Raw genomic sequence first — 16,207 nt, 5'->3', positions numbered from 1 at the left:
TACAGCTGCATTGGGGTGGATTTTCAATGGGTGGGAAATGTGGGAAATGTGTTTTCTAGCTTCTTAGAAGCAAGATTAACTATCTGTCTTTCAAACACAAAAAAAGGATGCTTAAGTACCTTGTTGCAAGCATGTGTTTGCCTTCCAGCGCTTACTGTATGGTCCTAAAAGTTCAGCACAACGTAGTTGTAGTTTTTTAAAAGTTCTTCCCACCTTATACCTAGGTTTTATATATATATATATATATATATATATATATATATATATATATATATATATATATATGTTTTTCTTGTCCTGAGTCTCTCATTCTATAACCATTTTTAGTGCCTAGAGTGACTACACATCTGCGAAAAGTGTGTGGGCGAGCAATAAGGCGACATGAGAGAAGAAGAAAAGTGAAAATTGGAGGGCAGAGAGCTTTTGTTGCAATCGATGAGAGCAAATTCAGACACAAAAGAAAGGTGAATGTAGTTTAATTCTATATTTTGTTTAATAAAGTGCATAATGGAATTCTGTTTTATTTGCTGTTGGTTTCTTTTTTCTTGTTTTGTTTTTAAAGTATGGACGAGGGAGGCGAGGACAGACTTGGCGAAGGAGGTCATAGGTTTTTGACTTGCTGGAGGTAAAGCGTTCCACAAGGAACTGTGTTCATTTTCACGTAAACTAAAGAAAGCAGTGTTATTATCAGCAGCAAAACACAAAACCTGCTGAGATCCACTGTCACAACTCGACTCCAGCCTGAGGGAGCGTTAGCCGAGCTAGCTGATCTGAGGTAAACAGGTACTGTGTTTATGGTTTTCTTCTGTCTTTTATAATGTTTTTGTTTATTGCACTAGAAATCTGTTGCGTATATTTTATTACAAGTGCCTTTCGGCTACTTTAGTTAACAGGTGTCGCCCACAGCCTACAGTTAACTCGTTTATACAGCCCAGTTTACCTGCTGTTTTGGAGTTAACCAACGATTGTGAACGGCTGTGATACAAGAAATCTAGTCTAATACAGGCTCTTCATCAACTCTGCACAGTGATTCTGTCGCAGTGTCGTTATTTAGGCTGATTGGCCTGATCTGATCCCTCCCCATCTCCCTGCCCTCTCTCTCTCTCTCTCTCTTTCTCTGTCTCTGTCTGTCTGCTCCCTTTTAATGAACTACTCATTTACTCTTACTTGAGTAAATTTTATTTACTAATGTACAGGACATTTCACTACTCTTTTCACCCCTGCTGGTCTCCTATAATAAGGGTTCCAGGTTTGAATCCACTGCTGGGTGAGCTATACTTTCATGCACAAATGACAAGTGAAGCCTGACAGGCCTCCCATTCTACCCACATACAGTAAATGCAGACACAGTGGCAGTTTTGGAAGTTTAATAAAGAAAGGAATGAATCGATGTACTAAATACAACAATGCTGTTAGTGTCACAGCATACAATATACTTATAACATTATTTGGCTGTTCATGAAGCTTTCTGTTATATTCAAAGTGATAGAGACTCAACAATGTGGATATAAAGCAGTTCTGCAGTGATTTCCAGGTTCAGTCCTACAGGAACCCAGTTTAGTGTTTCCTGCACCTCAGTCACATCATTAGCTAATGGTCAAGTCCTTCTAGAGCTGAATCAGGTGTGACAGATCAGGAATAAACTAAACTGTGCAGTGCATGTGGACTACAGGACCTTAGTGGAAACACTGATCTAGAAGATGAGTTTGAGCTCCAGCTATAAGACTGCAGTGGATTACAATGAGGAGAGCTGTAAAACATTTTGGAAAGACATAATTTCAGAGTAATGTGGTGATTTAAAATGTTTTTGTAATGTAAGGAAGTCTAGATTCATTACTGTTGTTCAACTATACATTCAATTTACTTCATTATTTAATGTAATTACATTATTACATTTAATTTCCAGGTTTGAGTTTGCATTTGTGTTGCAGTCCCTAATTTTCTTGATGTCAAAAAGATACTAAAACCATCTAAGGGATGATTTTTCTTTCCACAAAATAAAAACTATATGTGCAACAACAACATTTCATCAAAATCCATCATGATATTGTCCTCTGATAAACAGAAAAGTAGTATTGATTTAAAGTTAAAACTTGAAAAATCACTCTGAATTGCGTAAAGTCACGCTGCATCCAGAAAAAGGAAACCAGAATCCAGCATAGAGAGGCTGAGTGAAGGTGGTGTGGACTGTGTGTAGGAGGGTCATTGTGTCAGAGACGCTGTAGAAGGACAGAGTTCCTGCTCTGTGATCCACATACACTCCTATTCTGGAGGAGGACGGAGCTGAGATCTTAGTTACAGTGTTGTTGTGATAGAAGGAGAAAGTTAAACCACAGCGAAGACTCCAGGACTGACTGTTGTGTCCAAACTTACTGTCATTACCTGATCCTTTCCTGCTGATCCCTTTATATGAGACTGATATGTACACACATCCCAAAACCTCACTGCTCCACTCAACCTCCCAGTAACAGCGTCCACTCACACTCTCCTCACACAGAACCTGCCACCAGTGGTCAAATCTCTGTGGATGATCAGAGTACGCCTGGACATTGTCACTGTATCTCACCTTTCTGTTTTCCTCAGACAGAATGAGGTGAGGATGTGCTGTGTTGGGATCCAGAGTCAGCTGACAGTAATCTACAGAAGAAGAAGAGGAAGAAGAAGAAGAAGAAGAAGAAGAAGAAGAAGAAGAAGAAGTGTTGAGTTTATACTGATATATTGTACTTCTAGTTTTTCGAACATATGACTGTTTGTATACTTTCTAAGAAATTCTTTATAACTAGATAACTGTGTGTGTGTGTGTGTGTGTGTGTGTGTGTGTGTTACATACACTGTAGAAAGTCTTCTCTGGTTTGTGGTTCTGACAGTAAGATCTGAACTGCTGCAGCTGTGGAGACACAATACAATAAAGAATGAACAGCTACAACACAAAGACTCTGTTTAGAAAAAGATTAGAGGACTTTCTCATTTTCATGTTCAATAAGAGCAGAACTGGAACCACTTATAGATTCATCCAGTTTTCTATGGAGACTCCAGGTACTAAAAGAAGTGAACAAACCATAAGCAGCAATAAGAGAACATTCAGGACCGTTTTTAGTGTTTTGTGTTTTTGTTAGTTTTGTTCCCATTTCTGTAAAACTGACTCAGTTTAAAAGGGTCTTAAGGCTTTGTAGCCCCTCTGACACAAACGGAAACTGTCATAAACATACAGATTATAATTATTTATTCCTTTAGTAAAAGGACGGCTGTAGAACTTGCTGGTTGTACTGATTTGCAGCACAAGCACTGTATGTGTGAATGGTGTGTGAGTGGCCACTGCTGCAGCATCGCTCATGTCATGCAGAGTTAGTGTATGTGAAGCAGGCCGTGCAAGTGACGTCACCAAACTACAACTGAAAAAAATGTCACAAATCATGAGCATTTCTGAATGTGTGAGTTTGAGGGGACAGAAGTGAAAACTGATCAGTCTTACATTCCTCAACAACATGAATATTTCTGTGTATCTCAACAGATTTTACACAACATGTTGAACTCTTACCATGTGGAGAGATTCTGTTGAGTGTCGCTTCACAGAATTCCTCCAGTTGCTTCTTCAGATCAGACAGAGATTTGCTCACTTTATCAAATGAGAGATGTTGACTGATAGTGATGTTGGGAGAGTCTTCAGATCCAGAAGAGACACAAAGAGCCTGGAAACTCTATTAAAATAGAAATAAAGAACATATACAAAAATGTATAACAGATGAAAATAACAGAGTACTTTCAAAAATATTCACAGGATGCCCTTTATGATTATATTCTAAAATAAATTTGGAGGTTTTAACTTAAGTTAGTGTTCAGGCAGCCTTAAAATCCTGAGTTATTTGAACTTCAAATAAGATGTTTACAGGGCATAAAACAGATTCTTACTCTGGTACCTTACTATTTAAAGTTCACTTAACTCAAAATTTTAATGCAGCCTTAACAACTTTTTACTTTTTAAACTAAAACCCACAAATTTAATAAATGTATAAAGAAAATCATATATGTATATATATATATATTAGAGATGAAACGGTTACCGGTTTCATGGTAAACCGCGGTAAAATTAATGACGGTTAGTAGTACCGTTTGAATTTTAAAGTATCGTTAAAACCGCGGTCGATTACCACGGTGTGAAAAACTCGCTGTACAGAGTCAAACAAAGGCAGAATCATCTCTCAGACGCAGCTCTCTCTCTCTGTGTGTGTGTGTGTGTGTGTGTGTGTGTGTGTGTGCGCGTGTGTAGAGGGTAAGGGGGCGGGGGTGGTGAGAGGGAGAGAAGAGAGAACATGGCGGAATGTAGTGACAGAGATTCGGAGATATTTCAGCCTTCTAAGAAGACCAAGTCTGACGTTTGGTCATGTTTTGGGTTTTATAAGGATGCAGAAGGAAAGTTAATTGAAGGTGACCACCCTGTCTGCAGATGACCACCCTGTCTGCAGAACAGGCCGAAAGAAAATAGCGGCGAAAGGGGGCAACACATCAAACCTTACGGGTCATCTTCGCGACCACCACCCGCTACTTTATAGAGAACGCAAGGTTAACTTGAACGTAGAAGTCTGTGGGGTCTTCGAAATAGAAGAAATGTTGTTTAACTTTTGCTTATGGTTCGTTAATAATATAAAATGAAGCTTTTAGCGTCAAAAAAAAATAAATAAATAAAATCGGTGAATCAGCTGTGAATCGAAACTAAAGCTTTTAACACATGTTTCTGTGGAGCAGAGTCTCCAAAATGAGCTCTGAGTTATCAGTCACACAAGCTCCGGAACGAGACGCTGCAGAGGTTCAATCTGCACAGCTCCCCTTTCTCGCGTGCAGTGTTTACTGTCTTAGAGGAGAATAACACCGTCTCAAATCACTCAATGTCCCCTACATAGTGCGCTACTGTTCAAACAAACACGATCATCATTAACCAGCAGCTGAGCTTTAAATAGGGAATTTGTAGCCAGTTGTTAATGTTGATTATAGATGACTTAGTCGAACATTTCCTGCACCCTTTGGGTGAAGGATTTGCTATTTCATGATCCACGAAGTGCACTACATAGGGAGGATAGTGTGCTTTGGGACGGGACCTCGCGCGAGTAAACGCGGTGTGCAGCTTTTAGGAAAAGCAGAGTTTCAGAGATTAAACTTTAGGAGTGTTTCTGCCGCAGCTCAGATGCACGTTAGTTTAAGTTATGTTTTAGTTTTAAATGCTTTTAGAGAAGCAGCTCCACAGGTGAACTCACACTGTGTGAGTTCTACACTGTCTGCAGCTCACAGCGCGGTCACGCAGTTCCTCTGTGATTTTGGCTGTTTTTCCTGGTGCACTGTGTTGATTAGGGGTTCAGCGCCACAACGGCACAATAATGCTGCAGCTGCAGTTCGGACAGAAACCCCCAAGTGCAGCACGTCTTAGAAGTAGTAATTTTCCATTAAGACCCACCTCAGAGTTGGTCGAGATTTAATTCTCTATGCAGGGAAATCCCTAGTTATTGCAATTAATAATAATAATAATAATAATAATAATAGTAATAATAGTAGTAATAACAGTAATAATGATAATAATAATACCAATAATAATAATAGTATAATAATAATACATTTGCTATTCTATTGTTTACAGAGTATTACAAATATTGTAAGTAATACAAAAGTAATACTACAATTGTATTGACTATATTTTTTAATGTTTATGCAAACAAAAAGTGCATATTGCTGCCAATTCTATTTGTGTTAATATAAAAGTTGGTGAAACGAGTTTCAGTTTGTGTATCAGTATTTATTTATTTATTTATTTTACTTTTCAACACATTTGAACAATATCGCGATAATACCGATAATTTTGGTCATGATAATCGTGATATGAAATTTCAATATCGTTTCATCTCTAATATATATATATATATATTATATATATATATATATATATATGTGTGTGTGTGTGTGTGTGTGTGTGTGGTTGTTACCTGTAGGAAATGGATGTGATCCTCTGTGTGTGAAAGCTGCTCCAGCTCAGTGTCTCTCCTCTTTAGATCAGCAATCTCCTGCTCCAGCTGTTCAATGAGCTCTTCAGCTCCACTCAGTTCAGTCTTCTCCTGAGCTCTGATCAGCTCTGTTACCTCAGAGCGCTTTTTCTCAATGGAGCAGATCAGCTCAGTAAAGATCCTCTCACTGTCCTCCACTGCTGTCTGTGCAGAGCTCTGTTAGGACACACACAGACTAGATGGAGCTCCATTTAAAGATTGTGCACAATGTGGCTGTGTAGGATCTCAAAGTGTCTTAAGAGTGGTCTCATTACTGTAGGAGGGTCTGACTGAGGTGTGAAGTAGCTGTTCCAGCAGATCTCTGCTCACTACTCACCTTAATACTGTTCACAGCCTGTTTCAGCTCCTGCAGCTTTTTCTGGTTCTCCTGGATTCTCTGCTGAGATTTCCCCCGAATTCCCTTTAACTGACTCTGTGTTCACATAAGACATATTATACCACTAAGCTGAAGAGTTGGAAGCTGGGTGATTGAAAAGATCAGCTCAATAAACCTCTTTTGAAAATTAGTATCTAGTTCACAGCTGAGTTACAGATGCAGTTCAGTGCAAACAACAGAGCAGCCAACTGTCCGAATACTTTGTGTCAACAACATGGGAGGACTATGTATGACCACTGCTGTAAAATCCCACAAAGTTCATTCATACATCCCCTCAACACAGCCAACACAGCTGACACTCTGCACTTTAACTGGGTAGAACCTGTTTCATTTCAAACTCGTTGTGCTGAATTACACAACCAACACAACACAAACTGCTCCATTAGTTTATTACAGACTGCTCTGTGAGTAGTTATGCTCATTTATAACAGCTGTGCTCTTCTATATTCAAAACACTGCAGTTAAAATCTTATTTAATATCATAGTTAATATTTTGACAAACATTTAACCAAGAATTTATAAAAGAACTGACCTGTTTCTCGGTTCTTTCTGCTGCAGCTGAGAATGAATCATGACCTTTGTGTTGATCCAACATGCACAAATAGCAGATGCATGTTTGGTCAGTACGACAGTAGATCTCGATCAGTTTGTCGTGCTGAGAGCAGATCTTCTCTCGTAGTTGTGTGGAAGCTTTGACCAGCTTGTGATTTACTAAAGCAGGAAGTTGAAGATGAGGTTTAAGATGAGTTTCACAAAGAGAAACTAAACAAACCAAACAGGACTTGATGGCTTTGAGTTTCCTCCCAGTGCAGAAATCACACTCCACATCTCCAGGTCCAGCATAACAGTGAGCAGGAGAAGCAGCTCGGAGTTCTGTCTTCTTCAGTTTCTCCACCACTTCAGCCAGCATGTTGTTTCTGTGTAGAACAGGCCTTGGAGTGAAAGTCTCTCTGCACTGGGGGCAGCTGTAGACCCCCCTCTGATCATCCTGATCCCAGCAGCCATTAATACACACCTTACAGTAACTGTGTCCACAGGGAATAGCCACTGGATCCTTCAGCAGATCCAGACAGACTGGACAGCTGAACTGGTCCTGATCTACTGAAATACTGGCCATTTTCCTGCAGTCACAGACTGAGAGAGAGCAGCTCTCTGAGATCAGTTTCACTTCCTCTGAACTGAGTAGGAGTGGCTTCATGATTCTGCAGTTCAGAGAGCAGAGAGAGGGCGGAGCCAAACAGGCTGTTACATCACTAAAGAAGAAGCTGTATAACAGAGAGAGAGAGTTTTATTGATACAGTTAGAAATAAATAAACTGGTTCATAGTTTGTGGCTGTTTACAACATTTCTAAACTCATCACATTTTTCATGAACAAAAGACACATACAGTAAATACAGACACAGCACGTTTGTTAAAGAAATTTTAGTGTGATGTGGAGAAAATCTGGTAACACATTATATTAAAGGAACATGATCTGACAGCAATTTAAGGCATTTTCTAATGAATAACTAATCAAACAATAATGAGTAATTAATCAAGAACTGAAGAATAAGTCATACATTAACAACCTTGAGATTAAATTGCTCAGCATTCACTAATGAAGGTACTAATAAATGAAGATGAAGGTAATAAAGGCTTTTTTTTCAACATCTGAATTTATCAGGAATTCATGTGTTAATTAATTGTACATAAAGCTAATTAATACACTTTGGCCACCACAAGAAACTCCATCGGTTTCAATCTGTTCATGCGGTTGTTTATACTCTTACCTGTCGTACTGCAGCTTCATACTGTTACCTGTGTAGCTTATGTGCCAACATAATTCTGATGTGTTCATATTTATTTACCAAAAACAGACATTTTATATGACTAAAAACTGTGAATTGACTTAATATACACCACTGTTATTATGAATTATATCTACCAATCATAGATAAATAAAAATGCATTTCCCATTATGCATCTGTTTTGGCCAATAAGAAGCAGTTTTGTCCAGCATAAAAACATTTTTCTTCCTTTTACAGGTGAGCTGGTGAAATAATGCATGTCATGGATTATATACACAATTTGCATTTACAGCAGTAGTGTTCACATGTGCTGCCTAGTAGTCTGAGTGCTGCGAGTGTTACACCAGTGTGTATTTTCAAGCCTCACATCTTCTCAGAGTAGTGTGTCAAACATGCAGCTGTAGCTGTGGTCAAACAGAACAGTGTTTCAGACGCTGGTATCACTGATATCATTGTAAAGTGTGTTAAGTGTTTAGTTTGGTGCTCATTTACTTAGTATTAGTAGTAAATCTGTTTGGTTTAAAGAGCAGGAAGGAGCTTGTGTTCCTCAGGAGCTTCAGGTGATTCCATGAATGTGAAAATCTCTGTGAGGTTAAATAGCAGTTCTGTCTGTTTTACAGATGTTTGTGGAACGATAGTACTGGTGTGAACTGGATCCTCTTCATTTTCAGTCTGTGACACTGACAGGCCTAAATTCACATAACCTGGTTTTATATATGGCTTAACAGACATAAGACTTGGGTAAGTAATGATGAACTTTTACTGAGTGTTAGCATTTCATCAGTAATAAAGAAACAATAATTAAACGTTTTACTTTCCATACATTCTAAACTCATCATGAATATTCAGTATTCAGTGCTTTCTTTATGATGAACTGACTCAGACTCTGCATAGTGTTGTGTTTTCCTCATTCTGACAGACCTCAACCAGGACAACAGGAGCTGTAAATTAGCACATGAGTTCAGTCAGGTGTACTAGATGTGGGAAAGCATACAAATATGCACAGTGTGGGGTCCACAGGCCTGCGATTGGGACCCCCTGTATATGTCAAGCCTTCTTATGAGGGATCTTGTGAGAACAAAATGATTAATTAACACATGAATTCCTGATAAATTCAGATGAAAAAAGCCTTTATTACCTTCATCTTCATTCCTTAATACATGCATTAGTTATTGCTGAGTAGTTTAATCTTATGGTTGTTAATGTATGAATTATTAATTTATAGTATCTTAGTTTTTCTAACATTTTATTGTAATTTTAATGTTAATTCAGCCTTCAAGTGTATTTAACAGACTCAGCTTAATGTTATAACTGGCCCTCTGATGAGGCCATTCAGGCTTTTAGAACATTCTCCCCGTTTTATGTAGGGAGCTACCTATAAATATGCGCTACAGTAGGACATTCAGAACTCCGGCTCTTATTTGTTAGCTGAGCCTGAAAAGAGCTAGAATGCCCATCGCTAGGGTGAACGCCATAAACCTGCATGAACACACCACTACACTGCTGACTATATGTGTTTAGTATAAACACAGAATCACATACAAAGACACGTTTCCTCCAAAATGAACTTCAAATCAATGACCAAAACATAACGATATGACTGTCTACTGAGCAATAACAAGCAATACAGCATGTATCAACAACCTCACCCACACAAACTCAAACCTGAGCAAAGATCACATCTTTACACACATTAAAAACTAGAGGACAGAATCCAACAACCTCTCGCAGGAGATCCTCAAATTATACGTACTTTATTTCACTATAAGGGTGGAAAAGCAACACTTATGCTGTAAAGGAGAACCAGAACAGAAACACACTGGAAAGGTGGATGTTTAAAGCTTGATTAGATATCATTTTTATTTTTTACAATAATCAAAGCCACATTAACTGCCTGCCCCATACTTCAGTGGTATAAAGTTTAAAGTGTGCACTTTATTTAGTTATTTATTTTTTTAAACAAAATCTCCCCTTTTTTGAAAGAGTTAAAGTTGAGGAATAATTACACAAAATTGGAGAAAAAGGTATTTCAAGGCATCAACATCAATAAGGAGCCAGGAAGTTTAATTTCATATATTCCATTACCAACAGATCAGATGTTCACTGTGGACTGCATAACATCACAGTAGATCCAACAGAAGGAAGCCTGAATCCAGCATAGAGAGGCTGAGTGAAGGTGGTGTGGACTGTGTGTAGGAGGGTCATTGTGTCAGAGACGCTGTAGAAGGACAGAGTTCCTGCACTGTGATCCACATACACTCCTATTCTGGAGGAGGACGGGGCTGAGATCTTAGTCTCAATGTTGTTGTGCCAGAAAGAGAGAGAGGAAGAACATCGAAGACTCCAGGACTGACTGTTGTGTCCAAACTTACTACCATTACCTGATCCTTTCCTGCTGATCCCTTTATATGAGACTGATATGTACAAATACCCCTCACTGCTCCACTCAACCTCCCAGTAACAACGTCCACTCACACTCTCCTTACACAGAACTTGAGACCAGTCATTAAATCTCTCTGGATGGTCAGAGTAACACTGGACATTGTAACTGTGTGTCACCTTTCTGTTCTCCTCAGACAGAATGAGGTTCTTACGTGCTGTGTTGGGATCCAGAGTCAGCTGACAGTAATCTGAAGAAGAAGAAAAGAGGATGTTACTGATGGAATTTACTGTAGAGATTCTTCACTTCAACATTTAATTCATTGTTTGTATGTTATCAAAAATGATGACCATAAAATAAAAATGAGTATTTAAGAAAAGCTAACGATGATCAAAAGCAGGACTTTGCAGTGATTTTAATAGTTAGTAATTATAGTTCTACTCATGATCTGAATGTCGGGAACAGGTGTCAGTATTGAGGGAGGGTGGAGTGCTGAGAGCACACTAATGAGAACACAATAACATTTGTGTTTGTTAGTGATGTGAAGGGGTGTCTGAGTACTGGGTTAACTGATCAAGATGCCGGTATTCAAATATTGAAATCACTATTTGGGTACCATTTCATCACATGACGACAGAGTAAATATACCAACAGTTCAATGGAAGGCCAATCGTTTGTTTTAGTAGGACTGTAAAATGTGACAGTTTTACTCATATTCATGATAAAAATACACCATGCTACACTCGGCCACTGTAAAACATGAGTATGTGAATGTGAATGCATTGCCAAGGACTCGTTGTTAAGGACCTGACTGAAAAGACAGGGATAACGTGGGCAGCTCTGGCTTTTTCACTGACAAGGCTAACTACTCTAGCTGATGTTAGCTGGGACCTGTAAGAGTGAAAAGATGTTTCCCTGATACACTTACTGTTGGTACATCATCCACTGAGGAGAGAGTTACACTTAACCCCTTAAAATCTCAGCCTTATTACATACAAAGACTCATTATTCAGGAACTACAGGGACTTTAGTGAAAACTAGTTTAGCTATTCTTAGGTTATTAAAGTGTGTAATAAAAGTTGGGCTGTTAAATGGTTAAGACGAATAATAAGAAAAAGACGACGAGTCTACATCAGCATTTAGTGCTATACCCGTCATGTCTGTTAGCTGAGTAGCTCGTCTGAAGAGGCAGCCTGTTTTACTCATCCAACTCCAAACCTACAAAAATTCTTTTGGCTGTCTTTAAATAATCAAACATGTTTTTGAATGTATTCCTATGTTCTCGTCTGTGTGCTGCTAAATGAACGGCAATACGTTCTTTAACCCTTATAGATACTCCAATGTTAAAATTAGTCAAAATGCACATCCCTGGTGTATGTGTGTGTGTGTGTGTTTGTTTTACATACACTGTAGAAAGTCTTCTCTGGTTTGTGGTTCTGACAGTAAGATCTGAACTGCTACAGCTGTGGAGACACAATACAATAAAGAATGAGCAGCAACTTTCTTTTATAGTTCCTAAAGTTCTAGGTATTAACCAGGCAAGTGTGAGCACAAACTCCAAAGTTCTAGGAAAATTACATGAGGTAAGTTCTTCAAGCTAGTCTAACTAAAGTACAGTGGACGAAAGAGTACAGAAAATCCCTACTCAAGTAAGAGTACTGATACTGCACTGATAATTTAGAAGCAAAAGTATTAAACAAAATTACTAAAGTAGGAGAAAATAAGTAATTATTATAAAAATGCTTCAAGCAACAGAATTATTGGTCAGAGTTTATGGGAACCTTCAACCTGAAAAGATTTCCCACATTCCAGCCTTATATGGCCACATACCTCCAAAACTGAGACAAAGCTATATTTTATATGTTAACTAAAGTAGCTGACAAGCACCTTAAATAAAACACATGCAACAGTTTTTAAGTTTAAAAACAGCCGCCATGTTATTCTTAAACAATGAAGAAATAAGAACACAGAACCTGTTTTAGAACACTGAGCCCGTTTAGCTAGGTTTACGTATTAATTAGGTACCAGGTGGTTATATAACGTAAGAAGACTGTACAGAAATAAAGTACAAGATTCGTACATAGTATGTACCTGTTTACCGATTATAAACAAAACCGAACAGAAACCTGTCTTTGCATTTTGTCCGATCACTGTAAGCCATATACCTTCCCTGATACTTGGAGGTGTTTCTGATTTACTTTCCTGCTTAAATGTGTGATATTCCATTAGTTAGTGTATGTTTGTATTGATCACCTAATTACTCCAAATATTTATGAAGTATTTTACTGTGTACTTTCTCAGCTTGATATCTAGAACCTGTTAGTCATTTCAGTGTAATTTAGTTAAACTCTAAATGTACCATCATGTTACCCAAATCAATAGTGTTGTACTTGTACCTCACGCTTAACTGGTTAATACTTATTAATAATAGAATCTGGATAAAATAAGTTTTTACTGATGAGTTTTTACCTGAACATGTATGTTTCATGTGATTTGCCTTATTGTTTTGCACATGTGATTATTCAGTGGTGCTGCTAAGATTTGAGTGGCAAATTCAAATGGAAAAAATCCAGCAGATCATGATCACTGTGTGTGAGTGTGATCTCTCTATGAGAGCGTAATAATGTCAGGGTTCTCAAAACATGAACATTTCTGTGTATCTAAGCTGATATTACAGAACATACATCAGACTCAGCAGAGCTAAAGCTAAATCATTAAACTGTGGAGTGCTGTGTCCTCCAGATATAACACTCCACACACCGCACTTCACTCTGCTGACCAAACAGAGACATCCAACATCATATTTCACAGCAGGACAGCTCCTCTTACCATGTGGAGAGATTCTGTTGAGTGTCTCTTCACAGAATTCCTCCAGTTGCTTCTTCAGATCAGACAGAGAATTGCTCACTTTATCAAATGAGAGATGTTGACTGATGAAGATTTTGGGAGAGTCTTCAGATCCAGAAGAGACACGAAGAAACTGGAAACTCTACACAAACAGAAATCAAGAAAGAAAATATATTAAAGAATAAAGCAGATAACAAGATATGCTTTTATAATAAAATAATAAGATTTATTTTTATTTATAGTGTATTTATAGTGTCTGTTAAACTCCCTGCTTGTTGCAGAGCAGGCCATTGTTTAGTAAGCTGTATCACTGATTGTAAGAACTACATTACCCAGAAAAACTTGAAAACTGAAACTTCAAAACTCACTTTGCCAGATGATAATCACTGTGTGGGCCTATAGCGCCCTCTGTTGAATGTGCACTGTAGTACCTAACAGACCTTTTACTTTGTACCTTAGCATTGCCTGTTATTAGAATTCGTATTCAGAAACTCATTGACTGTATTGTCTAGATTGTTTATTCATATTTAATAATGTATAATGTATGTAGTAACGTATGTTACGTACCAAAGCTTTATGTTAAGTCATTTCTTCATGCACCTCTACACACCCTGACCCACATATTCAGAGCCTGTCTCTGTATGCTGAGCATCTTGTGGAGGTGACAGTTAAAGATTCTGATGAACTCATCTGTCATCATCTGTCCTTCTGACCAGGAAGGTTTCAGGCACCAAGTTCACAGTACCCAGCAGGATCTTCATTACTGACTAAAGTAGTGTTTCTTAATTCTCTTCTTCACACCTGATCCAGATCATAGAGAGCATAGATACCAGCTGATGAGCTGGATCAGGTGTGTCGATACAGAGAAGAGCTGAAGCTGCAGGGCAGTCATAGGATTATAAATAAGTGGCCTAAAGAAATAAATATTCTAAAACTTTTAAGATAAATGAGTTCTTCTGTATTTCAGACAGTGGTTGTTACCTGGAGGAAATGGATGTGATCCTCTGTGTGTGAAAGCTGCTCCAGCTCAGTGTCTCTCCTCTTTAGATCAGCAATCTCCTGCTCCAGCTGTTCAGTGAGCTCTTCAGCTCCACTCAGTTCAGTCTTCTCCTGAGCTCTGATCAGCTCTGTTACCTCAGAGCGCTTTTTCTCAATGGAGCAGATCAGCTCAGTAAAGATCCTCTCACTGTCCTCCACTGCTGTCTGTGCAGAGCTCTGTTAGACACACACAGACCAGATGGAGCTTAATTTAAGCACAGCTATCATTCACTCTCTTACTGTGTCTCTAGATCACTTATTGTCCACTTTATGGCAGTGTAAGATCCCAAAGTGTCTTAACAGTGGTCTCCTCACTGACTGACTGGAGGAGAGTCTGACTCAGGTGTGAAGTAGCTGCTCCAGCAGATCTCTGCTCACTACTCACCTTAATAGTGTTCACAGCCTGTTTCAGCTCCTGCAGCTTCTTCTCTTTCTCCTGGATTCTCTTCTGGGATTCACTCTGCATCACCTTTAACTGACGCTGTGTGGAAATAACATACATGACAATCACAGTGCAGGTCAGTGGAAGCAAATGAGCAGCCCAGTTACTTCTGATCACCTAATCTGGACGACTGTGTTTGAAACCAGCTGTATATCCAAAACATTTTATCCAATATGTTCAGGCCTACCTTTGAAAAAACATAGCACTGCTTGAATAAATTGTTTCATATCAGTTTCAATGAGCTGAATTACACTGTTTTAATTACAGACTGTACTGTGACTAATCTTGCTCATTTGAACCTGGTCTTTTTCTAACAAATCAAAATATAACATGTAGAAAAAATGAAATAATGCAGAAATATATTAAAGTTCTACTTCTGACCTGTTTCTCGATTCTTTCTGCTGCAGCTGAGACTGAATCGTGGCCTTTGTGTTGATCCAACATGCACAAATAACAGATGCATGTTTGGTCAGTACGACAGTAGATCTCGATCAGTTTGTCGTGCTGAGAGCAGATCTTCTCTCGTAGTCGTGTGGAAGCTTTGACCAGCTTGTGATTTACTAAAGCTGGAAGTTGAAGATGAGGTTTAAGATGAGTTTCACAAAGAGAAACTAAACAAACCAAACAGGACTTGATGGCTTTGAGTTTCCTCCCAGTGCAGAAATCGCACTCCACATCTCCAGGTCCAGCGTAACAGTGAGCAGGAGAAGCAGCTCGGAGTTCTGTCTTCTTCAGTTTCTCCACCACTTCAGCCAGCATGTTGTTTCTGCGTAGAACAGGCCTCAGAGTGAAAGTCTCTCTGCACTGGGGGCAGCTGTAGACCCCCCTCTGATCATCCTGATTCCAGCAGCCATTAATACACACCATACAGAAACTGTGTCCACAGGGAATAGTTACTGGATCCTTCAGCAGATCCAGACAGACTGGACAGCTGAACTGGTCCTGATCTACTGAAATACTGGTCATTTTCCTGCACTCACAGACTGAGAGAGAGCAGCTCTCTGAGATCAGTTTCGCTTCCTCTGAACTGAGTAGGAGTGGCTTCATGATTCTGCATTTCAGAGATCAGAGAGAGGGCGGAGCCAAACAGGCTGTTATATCACTGAAGGAGAACAGTTGAGCTGTGTAACAGTGAGAGACAGTTTTATTGGTACAGTGTGAACCAATTAAACTGTGTTATAGTGGCTGTTTACAACATTTCTTGCTATTCCTTTTTTCAGAAAAATATTGTTTTATCTCATCTTTCATGCAGAAATGACAGCTGAAGCCTGCCAGGGTCCCAGTCTTTC

The 16,207-nt window shown here is 38.8% G+C and overlaps 2 protein-coding genes across 6 annotated transcripts; both read right to left on the bottom strand.

Moving 5' to 3' along the window:
• Positions 1-1,350: 1,350 nt before the first annotated feature.
• On the bottom strand, positions 1,351-7,622 carry LOC118815293 (tripartite motif-containing protein 16-like). Of its 4 annotated transcripts, none has more exons than XM_036581317.1 (7): positions 7,439-7,622; positions 6,956-7,340; positions 6,364-6,459; positions 5,970-6,203; positions 3,539-3,698; positions 2,831-2,887; positions 1,351-2,637 (listed from the first exon to the last, which is right to left on the bottom strand). In XM_036581317.1, exons 2-7 carry the CDS (start codon positions 7,331-7,333, stop codon positions 2,102-2,104), a joined length of 1,461 nt encoding a protein of 486 aa, XP_036437210.1. In that variant the 5' UTR covers positions 7,334-7,340; positions 7,439-7,622; the 3' UTR covers positions 1,351-2,101. The 4 variants fall into 4 exon arrangements, with proteins under 4 accessions (XP_036437210.1, XP_036437211.1, XP_036437212.1 ...); XM_036581318.1 differs by having other exon boundaries at positions 2,831-2,881; XM_036581319.1 differs by having other exon boundaries at positions 5,970-6,191.
• Positions 7,623-9,285: 1,663 nt separating this feature from the next.
• On the bottom strand, positions 9,286-15,961 carry LOC118815319 (tripartite motif-containing protein 16-like). Of its 2 annotated transcripts, none has more exons than XM_036581356.1 (6): positions 15,300-15,961; positions 14,862-14,957; positions 14,420-14,653; positions 13,409-13,580; positions 11,998-12,045; positions 9,286-10,841 (listed from the first exon to the last, which is right to left on the bottom strand). In XM_036581356.1, the coding sequence occupies exons 1-6, from the start codon at positions 15,882-15,884 to the stop codon at positions 10,312-10,314; spliced, it is 1,665 nt and encodes a 554-aa protein (XP_036437249.1). In that variant the 5' UTR covers positions 15,885-15,961; the 3' UTR covers positions 9,286-10,311. The 2 variants fall into 2 exon arrangements, with proteins under 2 accessions (XP_036437249.1, XP_036437250.1); XM_036581357.1 differs by having other exon boundaries at positions 11,998-12,054; positions 13,421-13,580.
• Positions 15,962-16,207: the final 246 nt, after the last annotated feature.

This window comes from Colossoma macropomum, unplaced genomic scaffold, assembly GCF_904425465.1.
Source record: "Colossoma macropomum unplaced genomic scaffold, Colossoma_macropomum, whole genome shotgun sequence".
In the NCBI taxonomy this organism is placed as follows: domain Eukaryota; kingdom Metazoa; phylum Chordata; class Actinopteri; order Characiformes; family Serrasalmidae; genus Colossoma; species Colossoma macropomum.
Note: the sequence above shows the minus strand (reverse complement) of the source record. Positions and strands in the feature narration are given on the sequence as shown.